The 25495-nt window shown below is 46.1% G+C and overlaps 1 protein-coding gene across 1 annotated transcript in view; it reads left to right on the top strand.

Annotated features, from left to right (window-relative positions):
• The first annotated feature begins 737 nt into the window (after positions 1-737).
• TAMM41 (TAM41 mitochondrial translocator assembly and maintenance homolog) overlaps positions 738-25495 on the top strand; it is a 45404-nt gene continuing 20646 nt past the window's right edge. The window contains 5 exon segments of the mRNA XM_044301305.1: positions 738-992; positions 3930-3965; positions 3967-4110; positions 18008-18100; positions 23373-23523. Of these exon segments, the coding sequence (XP_044157240.1) occupies positions 855-992; positions 3930-3965; positions 3967-4110; positions 18008-18100; positions 23373-23523 (562 nt within the window). The 5' untranslated portion in view covers positions 738-854.

Here is a 25495-nt window from a genome sequence, read left to right as displayed (position 1 = left end):
GCGACATTGGTGCAACAAAATGTCGCGCGACAAATGTCGTCATGTAGACCTAGCCTAACGCTTACAATGGTCGCACAACACCTGTCGCGGCCAAGTTCTCCGAGTATTGGTGATCCCATAGAAATAAATGTGATCGCCAGTGAGTTGCAAGAAATCCAACACTGCAAGATTTCTTGCAACTAGAGCAGCGATTCCATTCATTTCTATGGAATCACTGCAACTCTGCATTTGTCTGAGGCAACCGTTAATGTAAACAATTTTTTTTTTTGTAAACGTATGACAAAAACCTGATGTGACCGCAGCCTGACGCATCCGGTGTTTGGAACGAGAACGCACATAAATCTGAACGGAAATGAGTGCGGGTCTCCCGCCTGTTTACCCCTGGTCTTTTTAGATGGCAGTTTATGGGGGGGTTATTTGGGTATTCGCACACACATAGTACATTTTCACTGTACCACGAGACGAGCTGTAAATGCAGCCCTACTGGAAGCACAATGTTATATATAGTGTCCCGGTGTAGGCAGGACACATTATACAGCGGATATATATATATATATATATATATATATATATATATATATAGTCTTCTCCCTACAGGACTAGCACTGAGGAGCTCTCCTTCCCTTGGCCTGACCCACGGAGCACTGCCTCAGACCTGACCAATCCACCCAGAGCCAGCCAATAGCAAGAGGCGTAAGACCTAACCAATCAACACGTGCGTTCCACAGCTCCCGGAAGTGAGTGTACATGTGTGTAGGTCAGGCTGTGCAGTGGGTAGGACTGACTCTCCCCGTGTGTGGTGTGTATCTGACAGCCTTACGATGTGCAGGGTGTGAGGCTGGCGGTCACAGGTCATGGCTCTGCCAGCTCTCCAGGGCACAGGATTCCAGTTCCGGAGGATCCTGGGTTATTTTCCCCAGGATATCAGCCTTGCCTTTGCCTATGGATCTGCAGTCTTCAAGCAGATTGGGGCTGCACAGACCAATGTCCAGGTAAAGATGGGATTTCCAAGGGGGGAGTATGATGGGCGCTGATAATTCAGATGATTGGACAATATAAAACGTGCACATCTCTTATGGATGATATCGCACGAGGATGGATCGCTTACATGTGTTGTCTTCAGGGTGTATTCACATGTGACAGGTTTGTAGCAGTCATTTCCGTGACTACAGATTGGGTCCATATAAGCGCATGGATTCGGATGAATGAGAGAGCTAGAATTTTCTGCAACAGATCTGCTGCATGTGAATTCATCCTTAAAGGCTATGTACACCTTTGGTGGCAATTTTTATTTATTATTGCATTGTACTTATTTTGAGCTAAAAATCATTTTTTCAATTGGTCTTTATTAAAAAAATGGAATCCTTTTTTCTGTACAGAGCTGAGATGCTCTCGGAGCATTCTCTGAATTTTCTCTCTTTTCTGTCAGTCAGGGAGCTGATGGGCTCCTTACCTCTGCTCTTTGACATTATATTAGAATGTGGCTCAAATGATTGTTTATGACCTCTATGTAGATTATAGATGAGGCTTATTAGATGACCGGCACAACGTGAAAGTACCAGTCACACAGCTAGAAAAACGGTTTCCCCTTTGTGACAGAACAGCTCAATATTTTTTTTAATAAAGATTAAAAATACGATATAGAGGTCAGTGGCTCACCAGTATATTACACCCTGAGATGGTGCTCACTCCAAGGGCAACACCTCAAGCCCGAAAAACGTGACGGACAAATTAAGTGGAATTTGGAGGGCGCTCAAAAATATCGGGAGATCAAATGGAGACCAGATGGATTTGTTAGTCTTTTATACTATTCTTTGCAGATCTCTATTCTTATCATTACTATACCACTGTGCGGCACTTTGTACTAGCACCGACCTATTGTAATCAAGTTATCCTTATTACTGCCAGGTGTGACGCTTCAGTCGAAAATAGTGCTCATCATAGTAATATATTCTTACTCCATATCAAAGGGGAGCACTTAGATCCACGTGGGCCGTTGACACAATAATTCACAGAAGGATTTACCTAGTATAGGGTATAGATACTATTGTGAACATAATCTGTTGTTGTAAAAAGTGCATATAGATTTTTAACTTTATTTTATTCTATATATTGAATTTTAATAAATAAGATTTTTTTATACTAACAAATCCATTTGATCTCCTGGTATTTTTGAGTGCCCTCCAAATTCCACTTTATTTGTCCTTCACAGTTTTTAATAAAGGCCAATTGAAAATATGATTATTTATTTTTTATTTATTTATTTTTTGCCACAAATGAGTAAATTGCAATCATAAACAAAAATTGCCTCCAAGGGTGTACATAGCCTTATAAAGGGGTTTTCTAAGACTTTTCTACTCATGACCTATCCTATCCATCAGTATCTCATCGGTGGGGGGCCTACACTCAGGACCCCCACTGATCAGCTGCTTGATAAGACACTGGCGCCTCGCAGCTTAGCCTAGGCCGAGTGATCGGTCACATGGCCTAGGCGCAGCTCAGTCCAATAGAAGTGAATGGAGCCTAGGTGATCTGAGAGAAGACCGCGGCGCTGCCTTCTAAAACAGCTGATTGCTGGAGGTCCAGGGGGTCTTTGAAACCCCCTTTAAGCCACTTCCACGTGGTCAGTATTTCTCATCAGTATTTGTAGGCCACAACCAGGAGCAGAACCTACAGCAAAAAAACGTATAATGGGAAGATTTGTGCCTCTTCTGTGTGTTTGGACCCGCTTCCAGCTTGAGCTTACTGATGAAAACTACTGACCATGTGAGAGAAGCAGAAGAGTTCACACAGCCGATTTTGGGGGAGATTTAGCAAAACTGGTACAAAGTAACCAATCAGATTTCACCTTTCCTTTTTCACAGCTCCTTTGGAAAATGAAAGGTGGAATCTGATTGGTTGCTATGGGCAACTAAGCCAGGTCTACTTTACACCAGTTTGATAAATCTCCCCCTTTGTGACAAAATCCACTGAGGTGATTGCGGTGGATCTTCTTGCAGCTTTAGCGCCATTCAATGGAACCTAGTGGGGTCCGAGTGTTGTGTTTTTTTTTTTTCTTTGTACTGTGGCCTTGAAAGCCGCACGGAAACAATGAGAGGCGATTTAGGCTTGGACTCCACACGTGTTTCACTGCAGACTCTGCGCCAAACTCCATGCATCTAGAAGCCTTAGGGATCACCCACACGGCTGTAGCTGAACACGGATACAGGCTGAGAGTGGAATGTCCTGCCCTATATAGAACTGTCCTATTCTGGTCCGTAATGCAGGAAAAAGAATAAGACGTTCTATTTTTTGGCCGATGCGGTGTGCCGTCCGCCTCTTTTACAGCCCAATTGAAGTGAATGGGTCTGCATTCGATCCACAAAAAATGCAGGATCGGATGTGGGGGAAAAAAAACAACGGTTGTGTGCATGAGCCCTTAGAGAGCCCTGCACTCAAGACTGCTGGCTTCAAAAAGTCACAAAATAGGGCTTTTGTGACTTTTGGGATCTATTGGCACAAAAATTTACAACCTTTTGCATTTTTACGTCACCCGCTCCAGGTTTGTAATGTGGGTGGGGAACTGGACGTGATTAGCAATATGTGAATTAGCTCTATTACAGACCTATCGGAGACTCCTTCAAATAGTCACAAACTCGCTTCAGTAGAGGAGGGGGGCGTAGAAAAACTGAAGAGGCATTTCTAGACTAAAGTTTTGCATTGCGACAAGTTTTAACAAACGTCATATATTTGCTTAGTACACCAACGTAGACTCAAGCAACCCTGATTCAGATATTACCGTCATGATAAATTCCACCCGTTAAATGGTTAGACTTGTTAGGGTCCATTCACACGTCTGCAATTTCGTTCCGCATTTTGCGGAACCTGTACAGTTTTATATGTACCGCTCTATAGTATAACAAATAGCCTTGTTGATTTCCCTCCCCTAGAACATGGTGGACTTTGTGTTTGCGGTGGACGACCCATGTCACGTGGCACACCATGAACCTGATGCAGAACCGAAGTCACTACTCTGTGCTGAAGTATCTGGGACCAAAGAAAATAAGTACCGTACAGAACAAGTATGGCGCCGGCGTCTATTATAACACCCTGGTTCCGTGTGACGGGAAGGTACGGGGCTTTTACTTGTATATTTTCAGTTCCAGAGCATCTCATGGGCTGTCATTCTGTCATCACTTTCCCGGTATGAACCTTGCCCCAGTATAACAATATGGCCTCTTTCCCACGGTCAGTATTTGGTCAGTATTTTTGCATCAGTATTTATAAGCCAAAACCAGGAGTGGTTCGATAATGCAGAAGAGGCACAAATATTTCTATTCTACCTTTTCTCTGTAGGTTCCACTTCTGGTTTTGACTTACAAATACGGATGCAAAATACTGACCGTGGGAAACAGGCCTATCTGTGAATCAGAGAAAATGACCTGTTTGTGTGTCCATGGGGTGGAGATCTTACATGGAGGGAATCTGCCCAATCTATGTGGAAATCAGCATCATATGGGGGGGAACAGGCGAGTCCCATAGGAGTCTGCAGGTGCCATACTACATCTTTGTAAAGGCCCCATGCACACGGCTACGAGGTTGCTAGTGAACTCTAGTTCTGGTGCTGACTTCCATTGACTGAACGTCACAGACCAGCTGATAGGTGGGGTGTTGGACCCTAGGCAATTACTTAAAAAACCCTGGGCAACCCCTTTAACCACCTAACTGTACTGCCCGAGATCAGCTCCAGCTGTGGGAAAAGTACTTAAAGGGATTATCCCATGACTAATGTAAAAATGAAAATCAGACTTCATATAGGACATGACAATACCTTTCTAATAAAGCCAGGGGCGTACATGCAGGGGTCGCCTGTGGACCCCTGGCCCCGCCCTGCAATAGTACTGTGTTTGCTGCACTGCTGCGCCTGCCTTGCCTGTATAATAACCCGGGTGGGCGGGCACGCCGCCCAGTGTTCTGCTTCTGTGCGGCAGTGCCTGCTAGGCCAGGCCTACCCTCCCTTGAGTCTCCTCCTCCCCCTGAGTCTCCTCTTGGTGCGGCGTGCCTCCTCATTTCCTGTTGGGCGGCCGCACCGGACATGACGCACGTTCCCCTAGGCTGCGCACAACACTGACGCTGAGATGCAGCAGGGAGAAGGGAGCGCGCGAAGAAGCCGGTGCCGACCGCCCGGATTGACTGAAGATAAGATTTGTAAAAAAAAAAAAGTCTTCATAATTGCTCACCAGTCACCACATTTATGGTTTGGTGAGTTCAGACTCAGAGATGGGGGCTGAGAGTTGGGCAATGTTACTGTGTCTGTATTGCCTTCATAATATGGTATGGTAAATACTTAATTGGCCTATCAATGGCTTTTAACACTGCTATATTTCTGTAGCCTGCAACCTCTGACTGCCCAGTTGGACTGAAACTACTACACCCAACATGTTCTGGCAGTAATGGTAAATGGATATTGGTGCAATTCTGAGCTACTAGTCTATATAGTACATAATGTAGGCTGCCTCGGAATTGCACCAATATCCATTTACCATTACTGCCAGAACATGTTGGGTGTAGTAGTTTCAGTCCAACTGGGCAGTCAGAGGTTGCAGGCTACAGAAATATAGCAGAGTCAGGCTACTTTCACACCTGCGTTAGGTGCGGATCCGTATCTGCACAGATGGATCCGCACCTATAATGCAAATGCTTGTATCCGTTCAGAACTGATCCGTTTGCATTATTCTTTAAAAAATAAGTCTAAGTTACAACGGATCCGTCCTGACTTGCATTGAAAGTCAATGGGGGACGGATCTGTTTTCAATTGCACCATATTGTGTCAGTGAAAACGGATCCATCCCCATTGACTTACATTGTAAGTCAGGACGGATCCGTTTGGCTCCGCATCGCCAGGCGGACACCAAAACGCTGCAAGCAGTGTTTTGGTGTCCACCTCCAGAGCGGAATGGAGGCTGATCGGAGGCAAACTGATGCATTCTGAACGGATCCTTATCCATTCAGAATGCATTGGGGCTGAACTGATCCATTTTGAACCGTTTGTGAGAGCCCTGAACGGATCTCACAAGCGGACCCAGAAACGCCAGTGTGAATGTAGCCTAAGGCTACTTTCACACGGGCGTTTTGAATTCCGTTTGTGAGATCCGTTCAGGGCTCTCACAAACGGTTCAAAATGGATCAGTTCAGCCCCAATGCATTCTGAATGGATAAGGATCCGTTCAGAATGCATCAGTTTGGCTTAGCCGTTACTTTCAATGTAAGTTGTCCAGAGATGCCCTAATATACCATAGCTAAACCTGTGGGAGGGGGAGGGGCCGATGTCATGCAAATGCAGCAGGGCCGGTGCGGTCACTGTACCCCGGCCCCGCCGCTCACTCACTGCTTTATTGCTTAAACCTTTTATAATAACTTTAATTAACGTTCCTATTCCTAGCCCCATCTGTACTACCGTACTTACTAAATGTCCTGTAGCAGGCAGAGCAGGGCCTCATGGATCCGTTTTGCACCGGGGCCCAATGGATTGTGTGTACGCCACTGAATGAAGCTAGAACCAGCCCTGTACCTCACATGGATCTAGAGATCTCCACATTCATTGCTCTGCTAGATTTATATCAAGCTGACAGCTCAAGGGAGTGTCTTTTCTGCTGCAGCTCAGGGGGCGTGTCTCAGCTCTCCCTATCACAGCTCAGGGGGCGTGTCCATGATCTCCCTATCACAGCTCAGGAGGCAGTTGAAGGATGAAACTGAGCATGTGTGGCCTTCTCAGTGAGGTGGACAAAGAAATAAGAAAAAAGTAAAGGAAATAAGAAACAGCAGGTGGCGCTATACAGATACACTTTATTGAATAACTCAATGACTATACAAAATTTTTAATAACATGTAATTACACAAGTATTCAGATCCAGGTGCTGGTTTGAAAACTGTGGAATATTTTTTGTGGGACAAACCCTTTAACTGTTCTGCCAGAGCTGAGAAGTGGAGGTGGGAGGGCTGCTTTAGCTGCTGATTGGTAGCAGCTAGACGCATGGAACTGTCTTGTTTGAAAGCTGACATTCCAAGCTTTCATACAAGACAAAATGACAGCTGAAGTCCAATCTAAACAGGAGAAATCACCGTTGGGCCTCACGCAAACGATACGGGTTGGCTCCGGATGCATTCAGGGAAACTCGCACCATTTTGCAATCAAGTTCAGTCAGTTTTGTCTGCAATTGCATTCAGTTTTTTCCGGAGAGTGCAATGCGTTTTAAAGCGTTTTTCACGCGCGTGATAAAAAAAACTGAAGGTTTAAAAAAAAATCTCCTAGCAACCATCAGTGAAAAACACATTGCATCCACACTTGCTTCCAGATGCAATGTGTTTTTCACTAAAGCCCCATTAACTTCTATGGGACCAGGGCTGCGTGAAAAATGCAAAATATAGAACATGCTGCGTTTTTCACGCAATGCAGAACTGATGCATGAAAAAAAAACGTTTATGTACACAGACCTATTGAAATTAACCACTTAAGGACCACAGGTTTATACCCCCCTAGTGACCAGGCCCTTTTTTACAAATCGGCACTCCACAACTTTAGCGGTTTATTGCTCGGTCATGCAACTTACCACTCAAATAAATTTTACCTCCTTTTCTTCTCACTAATAGAGCTTTCATTTGGTGGTATTTCATTGCTGCTGACATTTTTACTTTTTTTGTTATTAATCGAAATTTAACTATTTTTTTGCAAAAAAATGACATTTTTCACTTTCAGTTGTAAAATTTTGCAAAAAAAACGACATCCATATATAAATTTTTCGCTAAATTTATTGTTCTACATGTCTTTGATAAAAAAAAAATGTTTGGGTAAAAAAAAAATGGTTTGGGTAAAAGTTATAGCGTTTACAAACTATGGTACAAAAATGTGAATTTCCGCTTTTTGAAGCAGCTCTGACTTTCTGAGCACCTGTCATGTTTCCTGAGGTTCTACAATGCCCAAACAGTACAAACACCCCACAAATAAATGACCCCATTTCGGAAAGTAGACACCCTAAGGTATTCGCTGATGGGCATAGTGAGTTCATAGAACTTTTTATTTTTTGTCTCAAGTTAGCGGAAAATGATTATTTTTTTTTTTTTTTTTTTTTTTTTCTTACAAAGTCTCATATTCCACTAACTTGTGACAAAAAATAAAAACTTCCATGAACTCACTATGCCCATCACGAAATACCTTGGGGTGTCTTCTTTCCAAAATGGGGTCACTTGTGGGGTAGTTATACTGCCCTGGCATTCTAGGGGCCCAAATGTGTGGTTAGTAGTTTGAAATCAAAATGTGTAAAAAATGGCCTGTGAAATCCGAAAGGTGCTCTTTGGAATGTGTGCCCCTTTGCCCACCTAGGCGGCAAAAAAGTGACACACATCTGGTATCGCCGTACTCGGGAGAAGTTCGGGAATGTGTTTTGGGGTGTCATTTTACATATACCCATGCTGGGTGAGAGAAATATCTTGGCAAAAGACAACTTTTCCCATTTTTTTATACAAAGTTGGCATTTGACCAAGATATTTTTCTCACCCAGCATGGGTATATGTAAAATGACACCCCAAAACACATTGCCCAACTTCTCTTGAGTACGGCGATACCAGATGTGTGACACTTTTTTGCAGCCTAGGTGGGCAAAGGGGCACACATTCCAAAGAGCACCTTTAGGATTTCACCGGCCATTTTTTACAGATTTTGATTTCAAACTACTTCGCACACATTAGGGCCCCTAAATTGCCAGGGCAGTATAACTACCCCACAAGTGACCCCATTTTGGAAAGAAGACACCCCAAGGTATTCCGTGAGGGGCATGGCGAGTTCCTGGAATTTTTTATTTTTTGTCACAAGTTAGTGGAATCTGAGACTTTGTAAGAAAAAAAAAAGAAAAAAAGAAAAATCATAATTTTCCGCTAACTTGTGACAAAAAATAAAAAATTCTAGGAACTCACCATGCCCCTCACGGAATACCTTGGGGTGTCTTCTTTCCAAAAGGTGCTCTTTGGAAATATCAGATCTCTGCAAAAGACAACTTTTCCCATTTTTTTTATACAAAGTTGGCATTTGACCAAGATATTTATCTCACCCAGCATGGGTATATGTAAAATGACACCCCAAAACACATTCCCCAACTTCTCCCGAGTACGGCGATACCAGATGTGTGACACTTTTTTGCAGCCTAGATGCGCAAAGGGGCCCAAATTCCTTTTAGGGGGGCATTTTTAGACGTTTGGATCCCAGACTTCTTCTCACGGTTTCGGGCCCCTAAAATGCCAGGGCAGTATAAATACCCCACGTGTGACCCCATTTTGGAAAGAAGACACCCCAAGGTATTGAATGAGGGGCATGGCGAGTTCATAGAATTTTTTTTTTTGGGCACAAGTTAGCGGAAATTTTTTTTTATTTTTATTTTTTTTCTCACAAAGTCTCCCTTTCCGCTAACTTGGGACAAAAATGTAAATCTTTCATGGACTCAATATGCCCCTTACGGAATACCTTGGGGTGTCTTCTTTCCGAAATGGGGTCACATGTGGGGTATTTATACTGCCCTGGCTTTTTAGGGGCCCTAAAGCATGAGAAGAAGTCTGGAATATAAATGTCTAAAAAATGTTACGCATTTGGATTCCGTGAGGGGTATGGTGAGTTCATGTGAGATTTTATTTTTTGACACAAGTTAGTGGAATATGAGACTTTGTAAGAAAAAATAAAATAAAAAATATTTCCGCTAACTTGGGCCAAAAAAAATTCTGAATGGAGCCTTACAGGGGGTGATCAATGACAGGGGGGCGATCAATGACAGGGGATGATCAGGGAGTGTATATGGGGTGATCACCCCCCTGTCACTGATCACCCCCCTGTCACTGATCACCCCTCTGTCATTGACCACCCCTCTGTCATTGACCACCCCTCTGAAAGGCTCCATTCAGACGTCTATATGTTTTTTACGGATCCACGGATACATGGATCGGAACCGCAAAACACATACGGACGTCTGAATGGAGCCTTACATGGGGGTGATCAATGACAGGGGGGTGATCAGGGAGTGTATATGGGGTGATCACCCCCCTGTCATTGATCACCCCCCTTGTACGGCTCCATTCAGACGTCCGTATGCGTTTTGCGGATCCGATCCATGGATGCGTGGATCCGTAAAACACATATGGGCGTCTGAATGGAGCCTTACAGGGGGGTGATCAATGACAGGGGGTGATCAGGGAGTGTATATGAGGTGATCACCCCCCTGTAAGGCTCCATTCAGACGTCCGTATGCGTTTTGCGGATCCGATCCATAGATGCGTGGATCCGTAAAACACATGCAGACGTCTGAATGGAGCCTTACAGGGGGGTGATCAATGACAGGGGGGTGATCAATGACAGGGGGTGATCAGAGAGTGTATATGAGGTGATCACCCCCCTGTCACTGATCACCCCCCTGTAAGGCTCCATTCAGACGTCCGTATGTGTTTTGCGGATCCGATCCATAGATGCGTGGATCCGTAAAACACATACAGACGTCTGAATGGAGCCTTACAGGGGGGTGATCATCCCATATAGACTCCCTGATCACCCCCCTGTAAGGCTCCATTCAGACGTCTGTATGTGTTTTACGGATCCACGCATCTATGGATCGGATCCGCATAACACATACGGACGTCTGAATGGAGCCTTACAGGGGGGTGATCAATGACAGGGGGTGATCAGGAAGTCTATATGGGTGATCACCCCCCTGTAAGGCTCCATTCAGACGTCCGTATGTGTTTTGCGGATCCGATCCATGTATCCGTGAAAATCATACGGACGTCTGAATGGAGCCTTACAGGGGGGTGATCAATGACGGAGGTGATCAGGGAGTCTATATGGGTGATCACTCCTCTGTCATTGATCACCCCCCTGTAAGGCTCCATTCAGACGTCCGCATGTGTTTTGCGGATCCGATCCATGTATCAGTGGATCCGTAAAAATCATACGGACGTCTGAATGGAGCCTTACAGGGGGGTGATCAATGACAAGGGGGTGATCAATGACAGGGAAGTGATCAGGAAGTCTATATGCGTGATCACCCCATTGTCATTGATCACCCCCCTGTAAGGCTCCATTCAGACGTCCGTATGCGTTTTGCGGATCCGATCCATGTATCCGTGGATCCGTAAAAATCATACGGACCTCTGAATGGAGCCTTACAGGGGGGTGATCAATGACAGGGGGGTGATCAGGGAGTCTATATGGGGTGATCAGTGGTTCATAAAGGGTTAATAAGTGACAGGGGGGGGTGTAGTGTAGTGTAGTGGTGTTTGGTGCTACTTTACTGACCTACCTGTGTCCTCTGGTGGTCGATCCAAACAAAAGGGACCACCAGAGGACCAGGTTGCAGGTATATTAGACGCTGTTATCAAAACAGCGTCTAATATACCTGTTAGGGGTTAAAAAAAATCACATCTCCAGCCTGCCAGCGAGCGATCGCCGCTGGCAGGCTGGAGATCCACTCGCTTACCTTCCGTTCCTGTGAGCGCGTGCGCCTGTGTGCGCACGTTCACAGGAAATCTCGCGTCTCGCGAGATGACGCCTATTGGCGTTAGTGTGACCTGGGAGAGCCGCCGCGATGACGCCTTTCGGCGTTAGCATGGCGGCAAGCGGTTAAAGGGTCAGGATTCAGTGCAGGTGCTATGCATTTACGTCACGCATTTGACCCGCGCGAAAAACTCGCTCGTGTGAAAGGGGCCTTAGAAATCGAGTCGGGAATAATCGCTGGTAAAACCTGCTTTTACCTTCACTTTCAGCTACATTCACTGCAGCCCGATTTCTAACAGTGATATCTTCTCAGGTATTGAAGATATCGCTGTCATTCTGGCATTGTTTGAAAGCTTGGAAAGCAAGCTTTTCAAACAATACAAAGCCAAACCAGAGATATAAATAGCTAAAGCAGCCCCACACCCCCCTTCAGTCTGGAGGAGGAGGAGCAGGAGGGAGAGCAGCTGCAGAGCAGACAGGCTGCAGGAGGATAGGAAAAATAGTAAAAAAAAAAATTGAGAAATGTGACATTATCATCACTGTATGGACCTACATAATAAAATTATTTTTACCACTCCGTGAACGCTGTAAATAAATTCCACAAAATAATGTAAAAAATGCAGTTTTTTTAAATCTTTCACCCTAAAAATAAAATGTATTTACTACACTATACCCCAAAATGGTTCCTAAAAAAACCTAAAACTAATTCAACAAAAAATAAATAAATTTAGAGCATAAAATTAAAAAGTTATGGTTTCTAAAACACAAGGGTCCTACTGGTCCTTGAGGCTTAAATAAATTATGTCACTAAAAATGCAATAGTGTCCCCTGAGTAGGGATCGACCGATATTGATTTTTTAGGGCCGATACCGATAATTTGTGAACTTTCAGGCTGATAGCCGATAATTTATACCGATATTCTGGGAATTTTCATTTTTGTAAAAAAAATAAAATTCCTACACAAATCTGCTGAAAACGAATGTTTATTGTTAATGTGTAGTTTTTTGTTTTTTTTTGTAAATCTTTTTTTCATTTATACTTAATATTTTGGTGTTTTATTTTAATTTTTTTAACTTTATTTTTTTCCCTAACTTTTAGCCCCCTTAGGGACTAGAACCCTTGTCCTATTCACCCTGATAGATCTCTATCAGGGTGAATAGGAGCGCTCACTGTCCCTGCTGCTCTGTGCTTTGTGCACACAGCAGCATGGAGCTTATCATGGCAGCCAGGGCTTCAATAGCGTCCTGGCTGCCATGGTAACCGATCGGAGCCCCAGGCTTACACTGCTGGGGCTCCGATCGGAGAAGCAGGGGAGAGGGGATCCGCATTCCGCTACACCACCAATGATTAATACAGGGGGGGGGGGGGGGGCACTGCACCACCAATGATTAATACGGGGGGGGGGGGGGGGCGCACTGCACCACCAATGATTAATATACTGGGGGGCTTGGGGGGGGGGGGGGTGCACTGCGCCACCAATGAGTAATATACTGGGGGGCGCACTGCGCCACCAATGAAGTTAAATCTCTCATTTATTCATATACAGGAGGCGGGAGCTGGCTGCAGAATGACATAGCCGGCTCCCGACCTCTATGAGCGGTAGCCTGAGGGGTTAACCGAGGATCGCAGCTACAGCTCATAGAGGTCGGGAGCCGGCTATGTCATTCTGCAGCCAGCTCCCGCCTCCTGTTTAATTTGAATGAATGAGAAATTGGTGGCGCAGTGGCCACAGCCCCTCCCCTTCTCTTGTCCCCTGTCCTCCCATTGGCTGCTGCTGAGGGAACACGGAGAGCGCCGAGAGCAGCGCGATCTGTGTTCCCCATAAGTTATCGGAATATCGGCAAAATAAATGCTGATACCGATAACAGTCAAAATCCTCAATATCGGCCGATAATATCGGTAAAACCGATAATCGGTCGATCCCTACCCCTAAGTTGTGCACCAACAAGATTTACTCAGACACAAATTAGAAATCTACAATAAGAAAGTGACATTTTTGGGAAGGTTTTTCCAATTTTAATGTGACTGTTAGCAGGTTAAAGGAGTTGTCTAGTTTGTAAGAACACATCACAGAATGGTAGACATATATAATATCTGTCCTGTTCCCACATCTCTGAAGATATTACTTGAAATGTCTTAGACGATTAATACAGAGGACTTGAGATTGGCAGATGCTGGGGCACAGGAATTGGAATGACAGTTTTTTTTTTTTCCCCCTAATATCTTGAAGTGTGCACTCCGGCCACTGAGCCTCACAACGGGCTAACACTTCCTGGTCTGTAGAGATCATTTCTCAGCAGTCAAATCATTATCACAACAGGCGGGATTACAATGACGACTAACATCTGATGATCGAGAACACAGGATCTGTCATTCACAGTAGATTATAATCGCCGCTCGCTTTCTCCCCCTCCCTGCTCAATGGCCTCTGCACAGATCAGAGAGCAGGTCTGAAAAATTCTCGCATACAAGTCCGGGAGACAGCTACAGACTGCAGGTTCATATGGTCCATGGCCGCTGCTGTAAAACAAATCTGTGACGTGGTGGTTAACGTGGCAAAATGGCAGCCTCCATACGCATGTTCAGGAAATGAAATTCTCCAACCAAATAAAAAACTGTTTAGAATAAAAGAATATTCATCGGTAGTTGGTTTTAATTAGTAAACAATATATTCAGCGATACATACATTACCTTTACCTTTAAACCACATGATCCATCTCATCCAATCAGGGACTCTGGGAAGGATTCCTGAGATGACTCTTGTTTCGTGGAGTGAATGTCACATGATGGGCTACTTTCACACTAGCATTTCTATTTTCCTTTATTGAGATCCGTCATAGCTGCGGTTTTCTTTCCGTCATGGGGTGCAGAGCAAAATGGATCCGGCATGACCCACAATGCAAGTCAATCGGGATGGATCAGTTTTCTCTGACAACAGAAAATTGATCCGTCCCCCATTGACTTTCAGTGACGTTCATGACAGATCCGTCTTGGTTACTGTAAAGATAATACAACCGGATCCGTTCGTAACGGATCTGGACGGTTGTATTATCAGTAGCAGAAGCGTTTTTGCTGAGCCCTGCCGGCCTGAGTGTGAAAGTAGCCTTACTTTTTCTAAGCAGATGAATCGATTCGTCTCATCCATGAGTTCTTAGAGAATTGCACAAAGATACAGTCCTGATCAAAAGTTTAAGACCACTTGAAAAATTGCAAAAAATCATATTTAGCATGGCTGGATCTAAACAAGGTTCCAAGTAGAGCTTCAACATGCAACAAGAAGAAATGGGAGTGAGACAAAACATTTTTTGAGCATTCAATTTAATGAAAACAATGAATAAACTGAAACAGGCTGTTTTTCAGCTGATCAAAAGTTTAGGACCACATGCCTTTAAAAGGCCAAATCTGTGAAAAGATGTGGATTTATTGTCATTTTCTGTCAGGTAGTCACACGTTGTGATGGCAAAGGCAAAAAAACTCTCCCTTTTTGAACGTGGATGGGTTGTTGAACTGCATAAGCAGGGTCTCTCACAGCGCGCCATCGCTGCTGAGGTGGGACGCAGTAAGACAGCAATTTAGAATTTCTTAAATGATCCTGAGGGTTATGGAACAAAAAAGTCAAGTGGAAGACCCAAAAAATGTCCTCAGCATTGAGCCGGAGGATCCAATTGGCCGTCCGTCAAGACACTGGACGATCCTCGACCCAATTTAAGCCCTTTACTGGTGCAGACTGCAGCCCCATAACCATCAGACGGCATCTGAGACTGAAGGGCTTCAAAAACAAAAAACGTTTTCAAAGACCTCGTCTCCTTGAACGCCACAGAACTGCTCGTTTGGACTTTGCAAGAGAGCACCAAACATGGGACATTCAAAGGTGGAAGAAAGTTTTATTCTCTGATGAGATTTTTTTCTGCCATGATGGTCCTGATGGTTTCCAATGTTACTGGCATGACAAGCAGATCCCACCTGAGATGTTTTTTACGTGCCACAGTGGAGGGGGTGCCATAATGGTCTGGGGTGCTTTTTCCTTCAGTGGAACAATGGAGCTTCAGGAAGTGCTGGGGCATCAAACGGTTGCTGGCTATGTCCAGATGTTGCAGAGAGCATTCCTCATGACTGATGGCCCTCGTCTGTGTGGAAACAACTGGGTTTTTCAACAGGACAACGCTACAGTACACAATGCCCGCAAGACAAGGGACTTCTTCCAGGAGAATAACATCACTCTTTTGGCCCAACCTGTGTGTTCCCCTGATCTAAATCCAATTGAGAACCTTTGGGGATGGATGGCAAGGGAAGATTACAAAAATGGATAACAGTTCCAGACAGTGGCTTCGTGCGGCCGTCTTCACCACTTGGAGAAATTTTTGAAGTGATAAACAATAACGGCGGAGCTACTCATTACTGAGTTCATGTTTGGAAGTTGGATTTCTGTTTGGGGGGGGGGTTTAGGTTTATTTTGGAGGTGTGGTCCTAAACTTTTGATCAGCTGAAAAACAGCCTGTTTCAGTTTATTTGTTCTTTTCATTAAACTGAATGCTCAAAAAATGTTTTGTCTCACTCCCATTTCTTCTTGTTGCATGTTGAAGCTCTACTTGGAACCTTGTTAAGATCCAGCCATGCTAAATAGGATATTTTTGCCATTTTTCAAGTGGTCTTAAACTTTTGTTCAGGACTGTATAAGCAAACACTGATAAAAAAAAGGGCAGTTAGAAGCTCTTTGCGCATATAATTGATCAAAAATATGTCAGGCCCATCTTCTAGACAACAAGGTGGCATCTAATCAGATGGGGCCTACTCTAACATGCCTCTCCTGGGCTTACAGCCTACAATCTGGGCAAAGTAGCACCCAGCTATATCCTACACATGCCTCTCCCAGGCTGTCAGCCTGCAATATGGGCAAAGTAGAATACAGCTGTACAATCTATCTAATTAAAAGCACATGGTAAATGGGCGGTGGTGCACGATTCAAACTCACCACCAGGGTGAGTGACAATAGGGAAGAAAAACAAACGAACCAGCACCTCCATAATAAGTGAATTTGAGAACGCAGGTGCACGCTACCTTGGCTGAAACACAATTGGATTAGTAGAACTACAAGTAACAGCACACTTCTAGTCAATTGCACAAAGATATAAGCATTAGTTCTACTAATCCAATTGTGTTTCAGTCAAGGTAGCGTGCACCTGCGTTCTCAAATTCACTTATTATGGAGGTGCTGGTTCGTTTGTTTTTCTTCCCTGAGTTCATAGAGAAGGACTGCTGAAGAAGCTCCCCCTGCCGTTTGATTGCCAGGGCCAGATATCTCCCCCGGCCCTGACAATCTCGCACCTGCGCCACTGCTGCGGGTAGTGTATGCTCTGCTACACTTTCCGGCAGTGGTGCATGAACAGTGGCCGCTCCGGAAGCAGAAGCTGAGCCTCTGCTTCATACAACAGCGCAGGTGCGAGAGTGTTGGGCTGAGCAGGATGTCCATCAATCAGCAGGGGGAGTTTCTTAAGCAGTGAGGACAGTCCCTCTCACGTGTAGCTGATGAGACAAATCCATTCACTTATCTTTAATTATGTCCCATGCTGTTGCCCAATTTAATGTAGGTAACTTGCCCATTACATTCTATTAGATTAAGCGCCTTCTTCTAGGTGTACACCTCCATTTTGTACCCCCCCATGTAGATTGCGCATTGTTAGAGGATTTGGTCACAGCCGCAATCTAGCAGCATAGACTGCGCTTGCGCAGGGCAGCACAGATTTCCTGCTTGTGTGGTGGCCGGGATTGCAGGAGTGCACAGAGTCGCACACGGTTCCAGCCCCCGTCCCGGGAACCTCATACCGACATCTCAAGATTCTGTAGGGCATGCACAGCAATCCTGGAGGTGATCTACAGAACTAATGTCGTCGCTGCTAGTGAACGTCATTAGCAGCATCGGGAATGCACAGGCAAGCAGCGAGATGATGTCACCTAAAGTGCTGCTTGTCAGGTCCATAACTGTTCACAGAAGAAGCAGGAAGTCCAAGCTGTAAGAGGTGAAATGGGACAACCCCTTTAAATCCGATCTGTCACTTTTAATATCCTGCCTTAAAGGCGTTGCCCCAGATAAAACACAAAAAAAAAGGTACTCGCCTGCTCCCTGCTCTGCTCCTTCCCGTCCCTCGGATCACGGGCACCTTAGTGGTAAAGTGTCCCCAAGCAGAACATCACTGCCGGGTCGCATGTTGCTTGGGGACACTTTATGGGGCACAATTATTTACTAAAGAATAGATTCGCCATAAAATAGCAACTCTGGAGCATCTTTTCTTCCATCTCTCTGTTGTGCTGTTCCTCTGTTATTCCTCCTGGAAATGTATGACTAAAATTGACAACTGGTCATTACATTGCCCTTGTCAATGTGTTGTATCCCCTTACACTCTGAGACCCTATTTATTCCTATACTGTATTTACACCATGACGCGCCCCTCCGCTCGAATGTCATAGTCCAGACTCCTCTGACCACCGATGCCTCTCTTCCAGGTGATAAAGTACGGCATCGTGAGCACGGACACCCTCGTTGAAGACTTACTGCACTGGAGGACTTTGTACATTGCTGGCCGCTTACACAAACCTGTGAGTCCTGAGCGGTGTCATCCATCACTTGAAATGAACACAACAGTTTTCTAATTGTACATAGACTTCATAGAGGTGTAAGGCTACGTTCACACTTACGTTGTTAATTCCGGTATTGAGATCCGGCAGGGGATCTCAATACCGAAATGAAACGGATCTGTTTTGATTTTGCACATCAGGAGGCATCCGTTCCGTTAGGGTGCAGTTGTGTGAAATCAAAACGGAAAAAAAAAACGGATCCGTCACTAAATAAGTTGAGTCAATGGGTGATAGATCCGTTTTTTTAAAGGGAACCTGTCACCTGGAAAACACATATTAAACCAACCACAGTACCTTAAAGTATCCCCCAGTGTGTTGCTAATAATGATTCTTTCCTCATTCTGTCTCCTCATATATGTTAAAATCGCAGTTTTAGGCCGAATGCACGCGGCCAGTGTTCCGCGGCCGTGAGCGGTCCGTGGTATGCCGGCCTGGATTCCTGCTGACAGCAGGAGCGCACGGCGTCATTGGTTGCTATGACGCCGTGCGCTTCATGCCACCGCTGCACTACAGTAATACACTCGTATGATCTATACCAGTGTATTACGGTAGTGCAGCGGCGGCATGAAGCGCAAGGCGTCATAGCAACCAATGACGCCGTGCGCTCCTGCTGTCAGCAGGAATCCAGCCCGGCATACCACAGATCGCTCATGGCCGCAGAACACGGCCGTGTGCATTCAGCCTTAATGTCTGTTGGCTCCTTCTCCAAGTCAGACTTGAAGTCAAGGGGGCAGCAGCCTTCTTGCTTCAAGGCACGATAAGAACGCCCCTTACCTCTCCTCTCTACAGTGTGATGGACATCTAGCCGTGATGCCGGGACCGCGCTCTTCTCGCGCATGCGCCGTGCGCTGCCTGTTACAGCGCAATCCCGGCTCCCTCACTCACTGCCTTCATTTTGCAGTCTGCGCATGCGCCATTCAGTTCCATCGCGCTCGCGCCCGGCTGTCGCTTCTCGTCTTTAGCGTGAGCGTAATCAGAACGCAAGCCAGTGATCACGCTCACGCTAAAGACGAGAAGCGATGGCCGGGGCACGATGGAACAAAACGGCGCATGCGCCGTCTGCAAAATGAAGGCGGTGAGTGAGGGAGCCGGGATTGCGCTGTAACAGGCAGCGCATGGCGCATGCGCGAGAAGAGCGCGGCCCCGGCATCACGGCAAGATGTCCATCACACTGTAGAGAGGAGAGGTAAGGGGCGGGGTGTGAAAGTAGCCTAAAAAGGGCTTTGGCAGTGCAACCCTTAAAGGGGTTGTCCAACCCTATATTCACCATAGGCCATCACTATCTGATCGTCGGGGGTCCAACACGCCGCACCCTCGCCGAAGTAAATGGGAGCCGCACTGCAGTAACTAGCCCCGTCCACTGCACTGTGAAGTTCTGTTGCTACTGCAGAGCAGCTGATCGGTGACGGTGCGGGGTCACCCCCACCAATCAGATTGCGCTGACCCATCCTGAGGACAACCACTTTAAAGGAAACCTCTGCCCTTACATAATGGTTTGAAACCTTGTAAAGATCTTCAGTATCTTCCTTCGTCAGTCTCCAACCATCGACTCGTTATGGGGGCCGCATGTCTGTCTCACAACAAGGATCAGACATGTTGAATTTGAACATGCCCAAGTTTTTGGTCGCCCTCCTCCCTATGGTGGTAAAAGAACATGCTTTGATTGTGTTGGCAGAGATGGCTGTTGGCCACACAGGCGGTACACCAAAGCTTGTCAGATGTCTTGACAGTGGAGTGGGGACAGTGTTGTCGGTCTCCAAGGGCAACCAGCAGAATTTTGAAAGCGCTATATATGTAAAGAGAAAAAACAGCCACGCTATTAAAGGGGCCCGTCAGGTATTATATGGGCATTAAACTTAATGGGGTTATTCTGAGAAAGACCATGATGATTTCTCACCAGGATAGGTTATCATTATCACATCAGCAGGTGTCCAAGTCCCAGCACCCCCACCGATCAGTGGTTTCAGGGAGCCGCTGCGGGCAGCTTTCTAAGCACAGCGCCGTACATCGTATAGTGGCAGTGCTTGGTATTGCAGCTCCTCTCCATTGACTTAAATGGGACTGAAGTGCAACAAGGCCATATGACCGATATACAATGATGTCACTGGCCTAGGAAGAGGCTGCAGCACTCAAGGCCTCTTCTAACAGCTGATTGGCGGGCATCCCGTGTGTCGCACCCCTGCAGATCTGATCCTGAGGATTCCTTATTCAAGTATCTGGGGCGACGCCTGTTGACCGTGCACCCATATCTCCGTGCAGTGCTGCCCGGTCATCTACAACAAACTATCCTGAGGATAAGTCATAAAAGTCATAAATAAGTCATAAATGTATTTTCCTGGAAAACCCCTTAAAGGGTCTATTCACACATCCGTATGTGTTTTGCGGATCCGCAAAACACGGACCCCAGCAATGTGCGGTCGGCATCATGCCGACCGCACATCGCCGGCACTATAATAGAAAATGCCTAATCTTGTCCGCAATTGCCGACAAGAATAGGACATGTTCTATTTTTATTTTTTTCGGGAACGGAATTGCGGACCCGGAAGTGTGGATCCGCATTTCCGGAGCCGGACAGCACATAGTGTGGCCCCATAGAAATGAATGGGTCCGCAATTCCGTTCCGCAAAATGCGGAACGGAATTGCGGACTTGTGAATGGACCCGAACATCACTTGGTAGATATGTACAGAAAGAGACATTTTATCTGATGCAAATTAGATGGCGGGTGCCCTGGGGGCTGTCCCTAGCTCAGCAAGACTGCCCACCCCACCCCCTTGGGCACATTTCAAGGAGGTGGCGCATGCACAGCACATCACTGAGGATCCTCACCAGTGTAGGGAGACTGCCGCACTGAGCACGCACAATAGTTTATATTCGTAAGTTTACTCATTTTTAATTAAATGCTTTTAAAAGCACGGTATGCTTTAACCCTTTCACTGCCAAGGACATATATGATGACTTTAAATGTTTGTCACATCAGAGCTATAGCTTGGATTTTGGCATCGTACTAACCCCCCACAATCTTAGGCTAGGTTTACAGTATTCCAGTACTCTGTTTCGGCAGAAGATCGTGAGCAGACGACTGGAACCATATCCGGCATAGCCTGGGTCCACCGCCTCCCCATTCACTATAATGGGATCCGTCAGGTTTCTGGCATGAACCCTGACTTTCTGCCAGAAAAATTCTGCTACATACAGCGTTTTTTTCCAAGCAGAAAGCTGGCATTTTTTCCAGACACCCGACAGATCCCATTATAGTGAACAGGGATCCAGCTAGCCCCGGTGGTGTCTGGATATGGTAATTCGGGTATTCTGCTCCTCTGCTGGAACAGAACAGGGATGCTAAAACGCAGGTGTGGACCTAGCCTTAGCTTTAACATTATATAGAGCTGAAGGTGCAAAATTCAGGGAGCAGGGGGATGTTTTACTTCCTGGCTCTTTGCATTGTTTAGGGGGTGGGGGGCACTGCAAGTGACAGCATGCCCTGTACAACCTTCCTTTTTTTTGCAGATCGCACGCAGACGATCCGTGTCATCAGTGTGCTGTCCTCATCTGTGTGGCCAAGCCACAAATTATAGAACATGTCCTCCTCTTGTCCATTTTTTGAAATTATAGGCCTTTTTTTTTTCAGTGGGGACCACAAAATAAACAGGATGCACACATACCGCATCTGTAGTGTGGGGATTTGCTCTGGTAGACAGGCTTGCGGACGCAGTACAGAGGCAATGACAACGTCTTTAACTTAACTAGTGCACTGTTTTATTCACACAGACGTAAAGTCACAAAATAATAATTTCAAGAAAAACAGTCACCTTGAGTCTGGTGTTAGTTCACACCAGACTGCAGCACATAAGTCCATAAACAATGTAGCAGGCTTAATACATGTGCTTCTGTCCATAAACAATGTAGCAGGCTTAGTCCATGTGCTTCTGTCCATAAACAATGTAGCAGGCTTAGTCCATGTGCTTCTGTCCATAAACAATGTAGCAGGCTTAGTCCATGTGCTTCTGTCCATAAACAATGTAGCAGGCTTAGTCCATGTGCTTCTGTCCATAAACAATGTAGCAGGCTTAGTCCAGGCCCAAACCCTCACGCTCCAACACCCAGACTGCCAGCACTCCACTAGCAGATGGAGGATAATCCACCCCACCTGAACATGCTGGCTGGGTTTTTTATATTCCAGCCAAAACCCGGCCTGGAACCGTGGGGAACAGCCACCCACCCTTCTCTGTGGCTGCTCCCAATAAGAACCGGCCCGGATTGGCTTTACAGCCATTCTAACAGTTGAAGTGTCAGATTGCACTACAGACCTGACACTTCAGGAAAAAACCCGGTTCTTACCTCACCGAGGCCAGGAACCTCGGTGACACGTATCTTCCGTCAATGACGGCTCCTTGTTCCTTCTTACAGTAGGTAGCGGATCCGCAATTTGCCAACCACAAAACAGCTAATGTCATGTGTATGCCCCCCAAAATGAGAAAGTTGTCAATTTTTTGCACAAGTCCCATTTTTGTCTTCTTTACATAATTAACTTTTTTTTTTTTTGGGTGGGGGGGGGGTTCAGTATTGATGACCTATCCTTGGGATAGGTCATCAGTATCTGATCGTGGGGGTCTGACTCCCGATCAGCTGTCATGGCACTACTGTGAGCGCCGCTGCCTTCTGACAGTTTGACAAGCACAGCGCCGCACATTGTATAGTGGCTGTGCTTGGTATTCACTTGAATGGGACTGAGCTGCACCTAGGTCACGTCACTGATGTACGTGAAGTCTCTCACCTAGGAAGAGGCCACGGCGCTCACTGAGGCCTCTTCAAACGCCTGATTGGCGGTGGTCCGATCAGATATTGATGATCTATCCTGAGCATATTATACTCCCGGAGAACCCCTGTAATCATACATAATGTTATCTTCTCTGTGACATTCGGACAGACAGTTTTCACGCTGTCCACTAGGTGGCATCGAAGGCCACTTTTTCATTCTGGGTCATATTAGTACAATTAGTGTTTGCCACAAAGTCTTCCTTTTTATATAACTTAATAGCTCCATTATTCTTTCGACAGAGCTCGCCTCAGGGGTGAACATTTTACCTGGCAGCTCCAGAAAGGCTTCAGATAGAGATCTGTGTGTCGACTTCTGTGTGATGCAAAATCTCAGTATTAAATCAGAGGTCGCCTATGTATTTATACACGGTAATAGGCAGCTTCTTCATCGTGTGCAAACATGCTTATTACAGGTGAAAATTCTGGTGCAGAAAGAGAACGGGCGGCTCAAAGCAGCGCTGAACAGCAACCTGAAGAGCGCTGTCCTAGCCTCCTTCCTCATGTTACCTGAAAGCTTTTCTGAAGAAGATTTCTACCTGCAGATCGCTGGTCTTTCGTATTCAGGTGAGACCAGGTGTACAATGGGCGCAGAAGAAGTCATTGTGCATGCAGAAGTTAAAAAAATATATATAAAATTGTAAAAATAAAATGTGCTAAAGGCCCCTAAATAGTTTGTAGTGGCACAATGAACGTTACAGCTGCGCCAATTTTTCTTTAGAAGCCCCCCGTCTGTGTTAACGGTGCGGCGCTGCTGTCGCCTCATCCATAGGAAGCATAAGGATGGCTGTCAAGTGATTTATCCACACAAGTGTTTTCTCGGGGCATGCACAGAACGTGTCCAGCACATGAGCGGACACAGGAGATGCTGCTGTCTGTATCTGCGCATGCGCTGAATGCTTTCATCTGCTGTTCAGCGCCTGCGCAGAAGAGGATGCAGCTGCAGTCGTCCTCTTGCTTTCAATAGATAGGGATTACACAGCCTGCAGGTGGGCGGCCGGGGGAAAGTATGACGAGCTCTACAGATTTCATTTCTTTTCCTTCTTTTGCAAGGTGTATGCAGCAGTGATTCATCTTTTGTTACATCGTCTTGAATAGTTTTTATTCGGGGCGGCTGGCGTATGATTCAATGATGAGCAGACGGCGGGCTTTGCCTTTGTTATGGTTACGAGGGTCACTAGAAGATCTGATCGAGTTAAGGAAGAAAAATCAGACCCCAATGTGAAAGAGCCCCAATATAAATAAGCCCCCATGCCTTATATCAACAGCCTACATCCTTCATATGGCATAAAAAAAAAATAATCCACTTAACTCTCCTGCTACGGACGCCGCCGCTCCTCACCTCCAGCGCCCTCACTACTTCTTCCTGCCGTTGGCTGTGCTGTGACCTGACTTGTACGGCCAACGGCAGAGGACCAGGAAGCTGTGAGTACAGGGCCCGTAGAGCGCTGCATGCGCTGCTTCCTGGTTCTCCGGTACTAATGAGTGCTTCATTAGTATTCACCCCATAAGATGCAGTGATATTTTCCCCCTACTTTGGGGTAAAAAAGTGTGTCTTCTGGGGAGAAAATAATAGCTGAAGGACCCGGCTTCGCACGGTATATTTTATCTATTCCATTAAATGTTTGTGTATGCCATTAAAAGATATATCGACAGTATACACTATAACACTGAAATCCACAGCCCCCCACCCCTTAACACTAACCCCCCACCCCCACACACACTGCCCCGTCTCCTTAAAATCGGACTTCCACAGCAGCCCACCCCCTTAGCTTTGACCTTTACAGAAGCCTGCCCCTTTAACAGCGAGTTCCACAACACCCCACCCCCTTGACAGTGACCTCCACAGGGGCACGCCCCCTTAACAGTAACCTCTACAGCACCAGCCCTTTAACACTGACCATAGGTTACAGTCCCCTTAACTGACCTCCACCATTCCCGGCCCCATTAACAGAGACCGCCACAGTGACTGCCCCTTTAACAGTGACTTCTACAGTACCCCGCTCTCTTAACAGTGACCTCCACAGAGCTCCGTTTCCTTAAAATGTGACTTCCACAACACCCCACCCCCTTAACAGTGACCTTTACGGCACCTAGCCTCTTAACACTGACCTCCGTAGCGGACCGTCCCCTTAACTGTGACCTCCACCATTCCCTGCCCCTTTAACAGTGACCTCCACAGCGGCTGGTCGTTTATTAGTGACCTCCACAGTACCCCATCTCCTTAACAGTGATTTCCACAACACCCTTTCTCCTTAACAGTGGCCTCTACAGCAATCTGCCCTTTAACACTGACCTCCATAGCGGACCGTCCCCTTAACTGTGACCTCCACAGCAGCCTGCCCTTAGGGTAGCCAGAGGTCCGGTTTTAGGCCGGACAGTCTGGCTTTCAGACTCCCTGTCCTTCGTCCGGTGCAGGGCCTGGATGGACACAGGCATGTCCTTTTGAACAGCTTACTCTCAGACAGCAGCACTGTGCTGTCTGAGCATGAGCTGCAGGGAGAAAGTCACCCTCCCTCCCACCCCTGCAGCTGACAGT

This window comes from Bufo gargarizans, chromosome 7 (assembly GCF_014858855.1).
Source record: "Bufo gargarizans isolate SCDJY-AF-19 chromosome 7, ASM1485885v1, whole genome shotgun sequence".
NCBI lineage: Eukaryota > Metazoa > Chordata > Amphibia > Anura > Bufonidae > Bufo > Bufo gargarizans.
The sequence above is the reverse complement of the archived record's forward strand: the minus strand, read 5'-3'. Positions and strand labels throughout refer to the sequence as shown.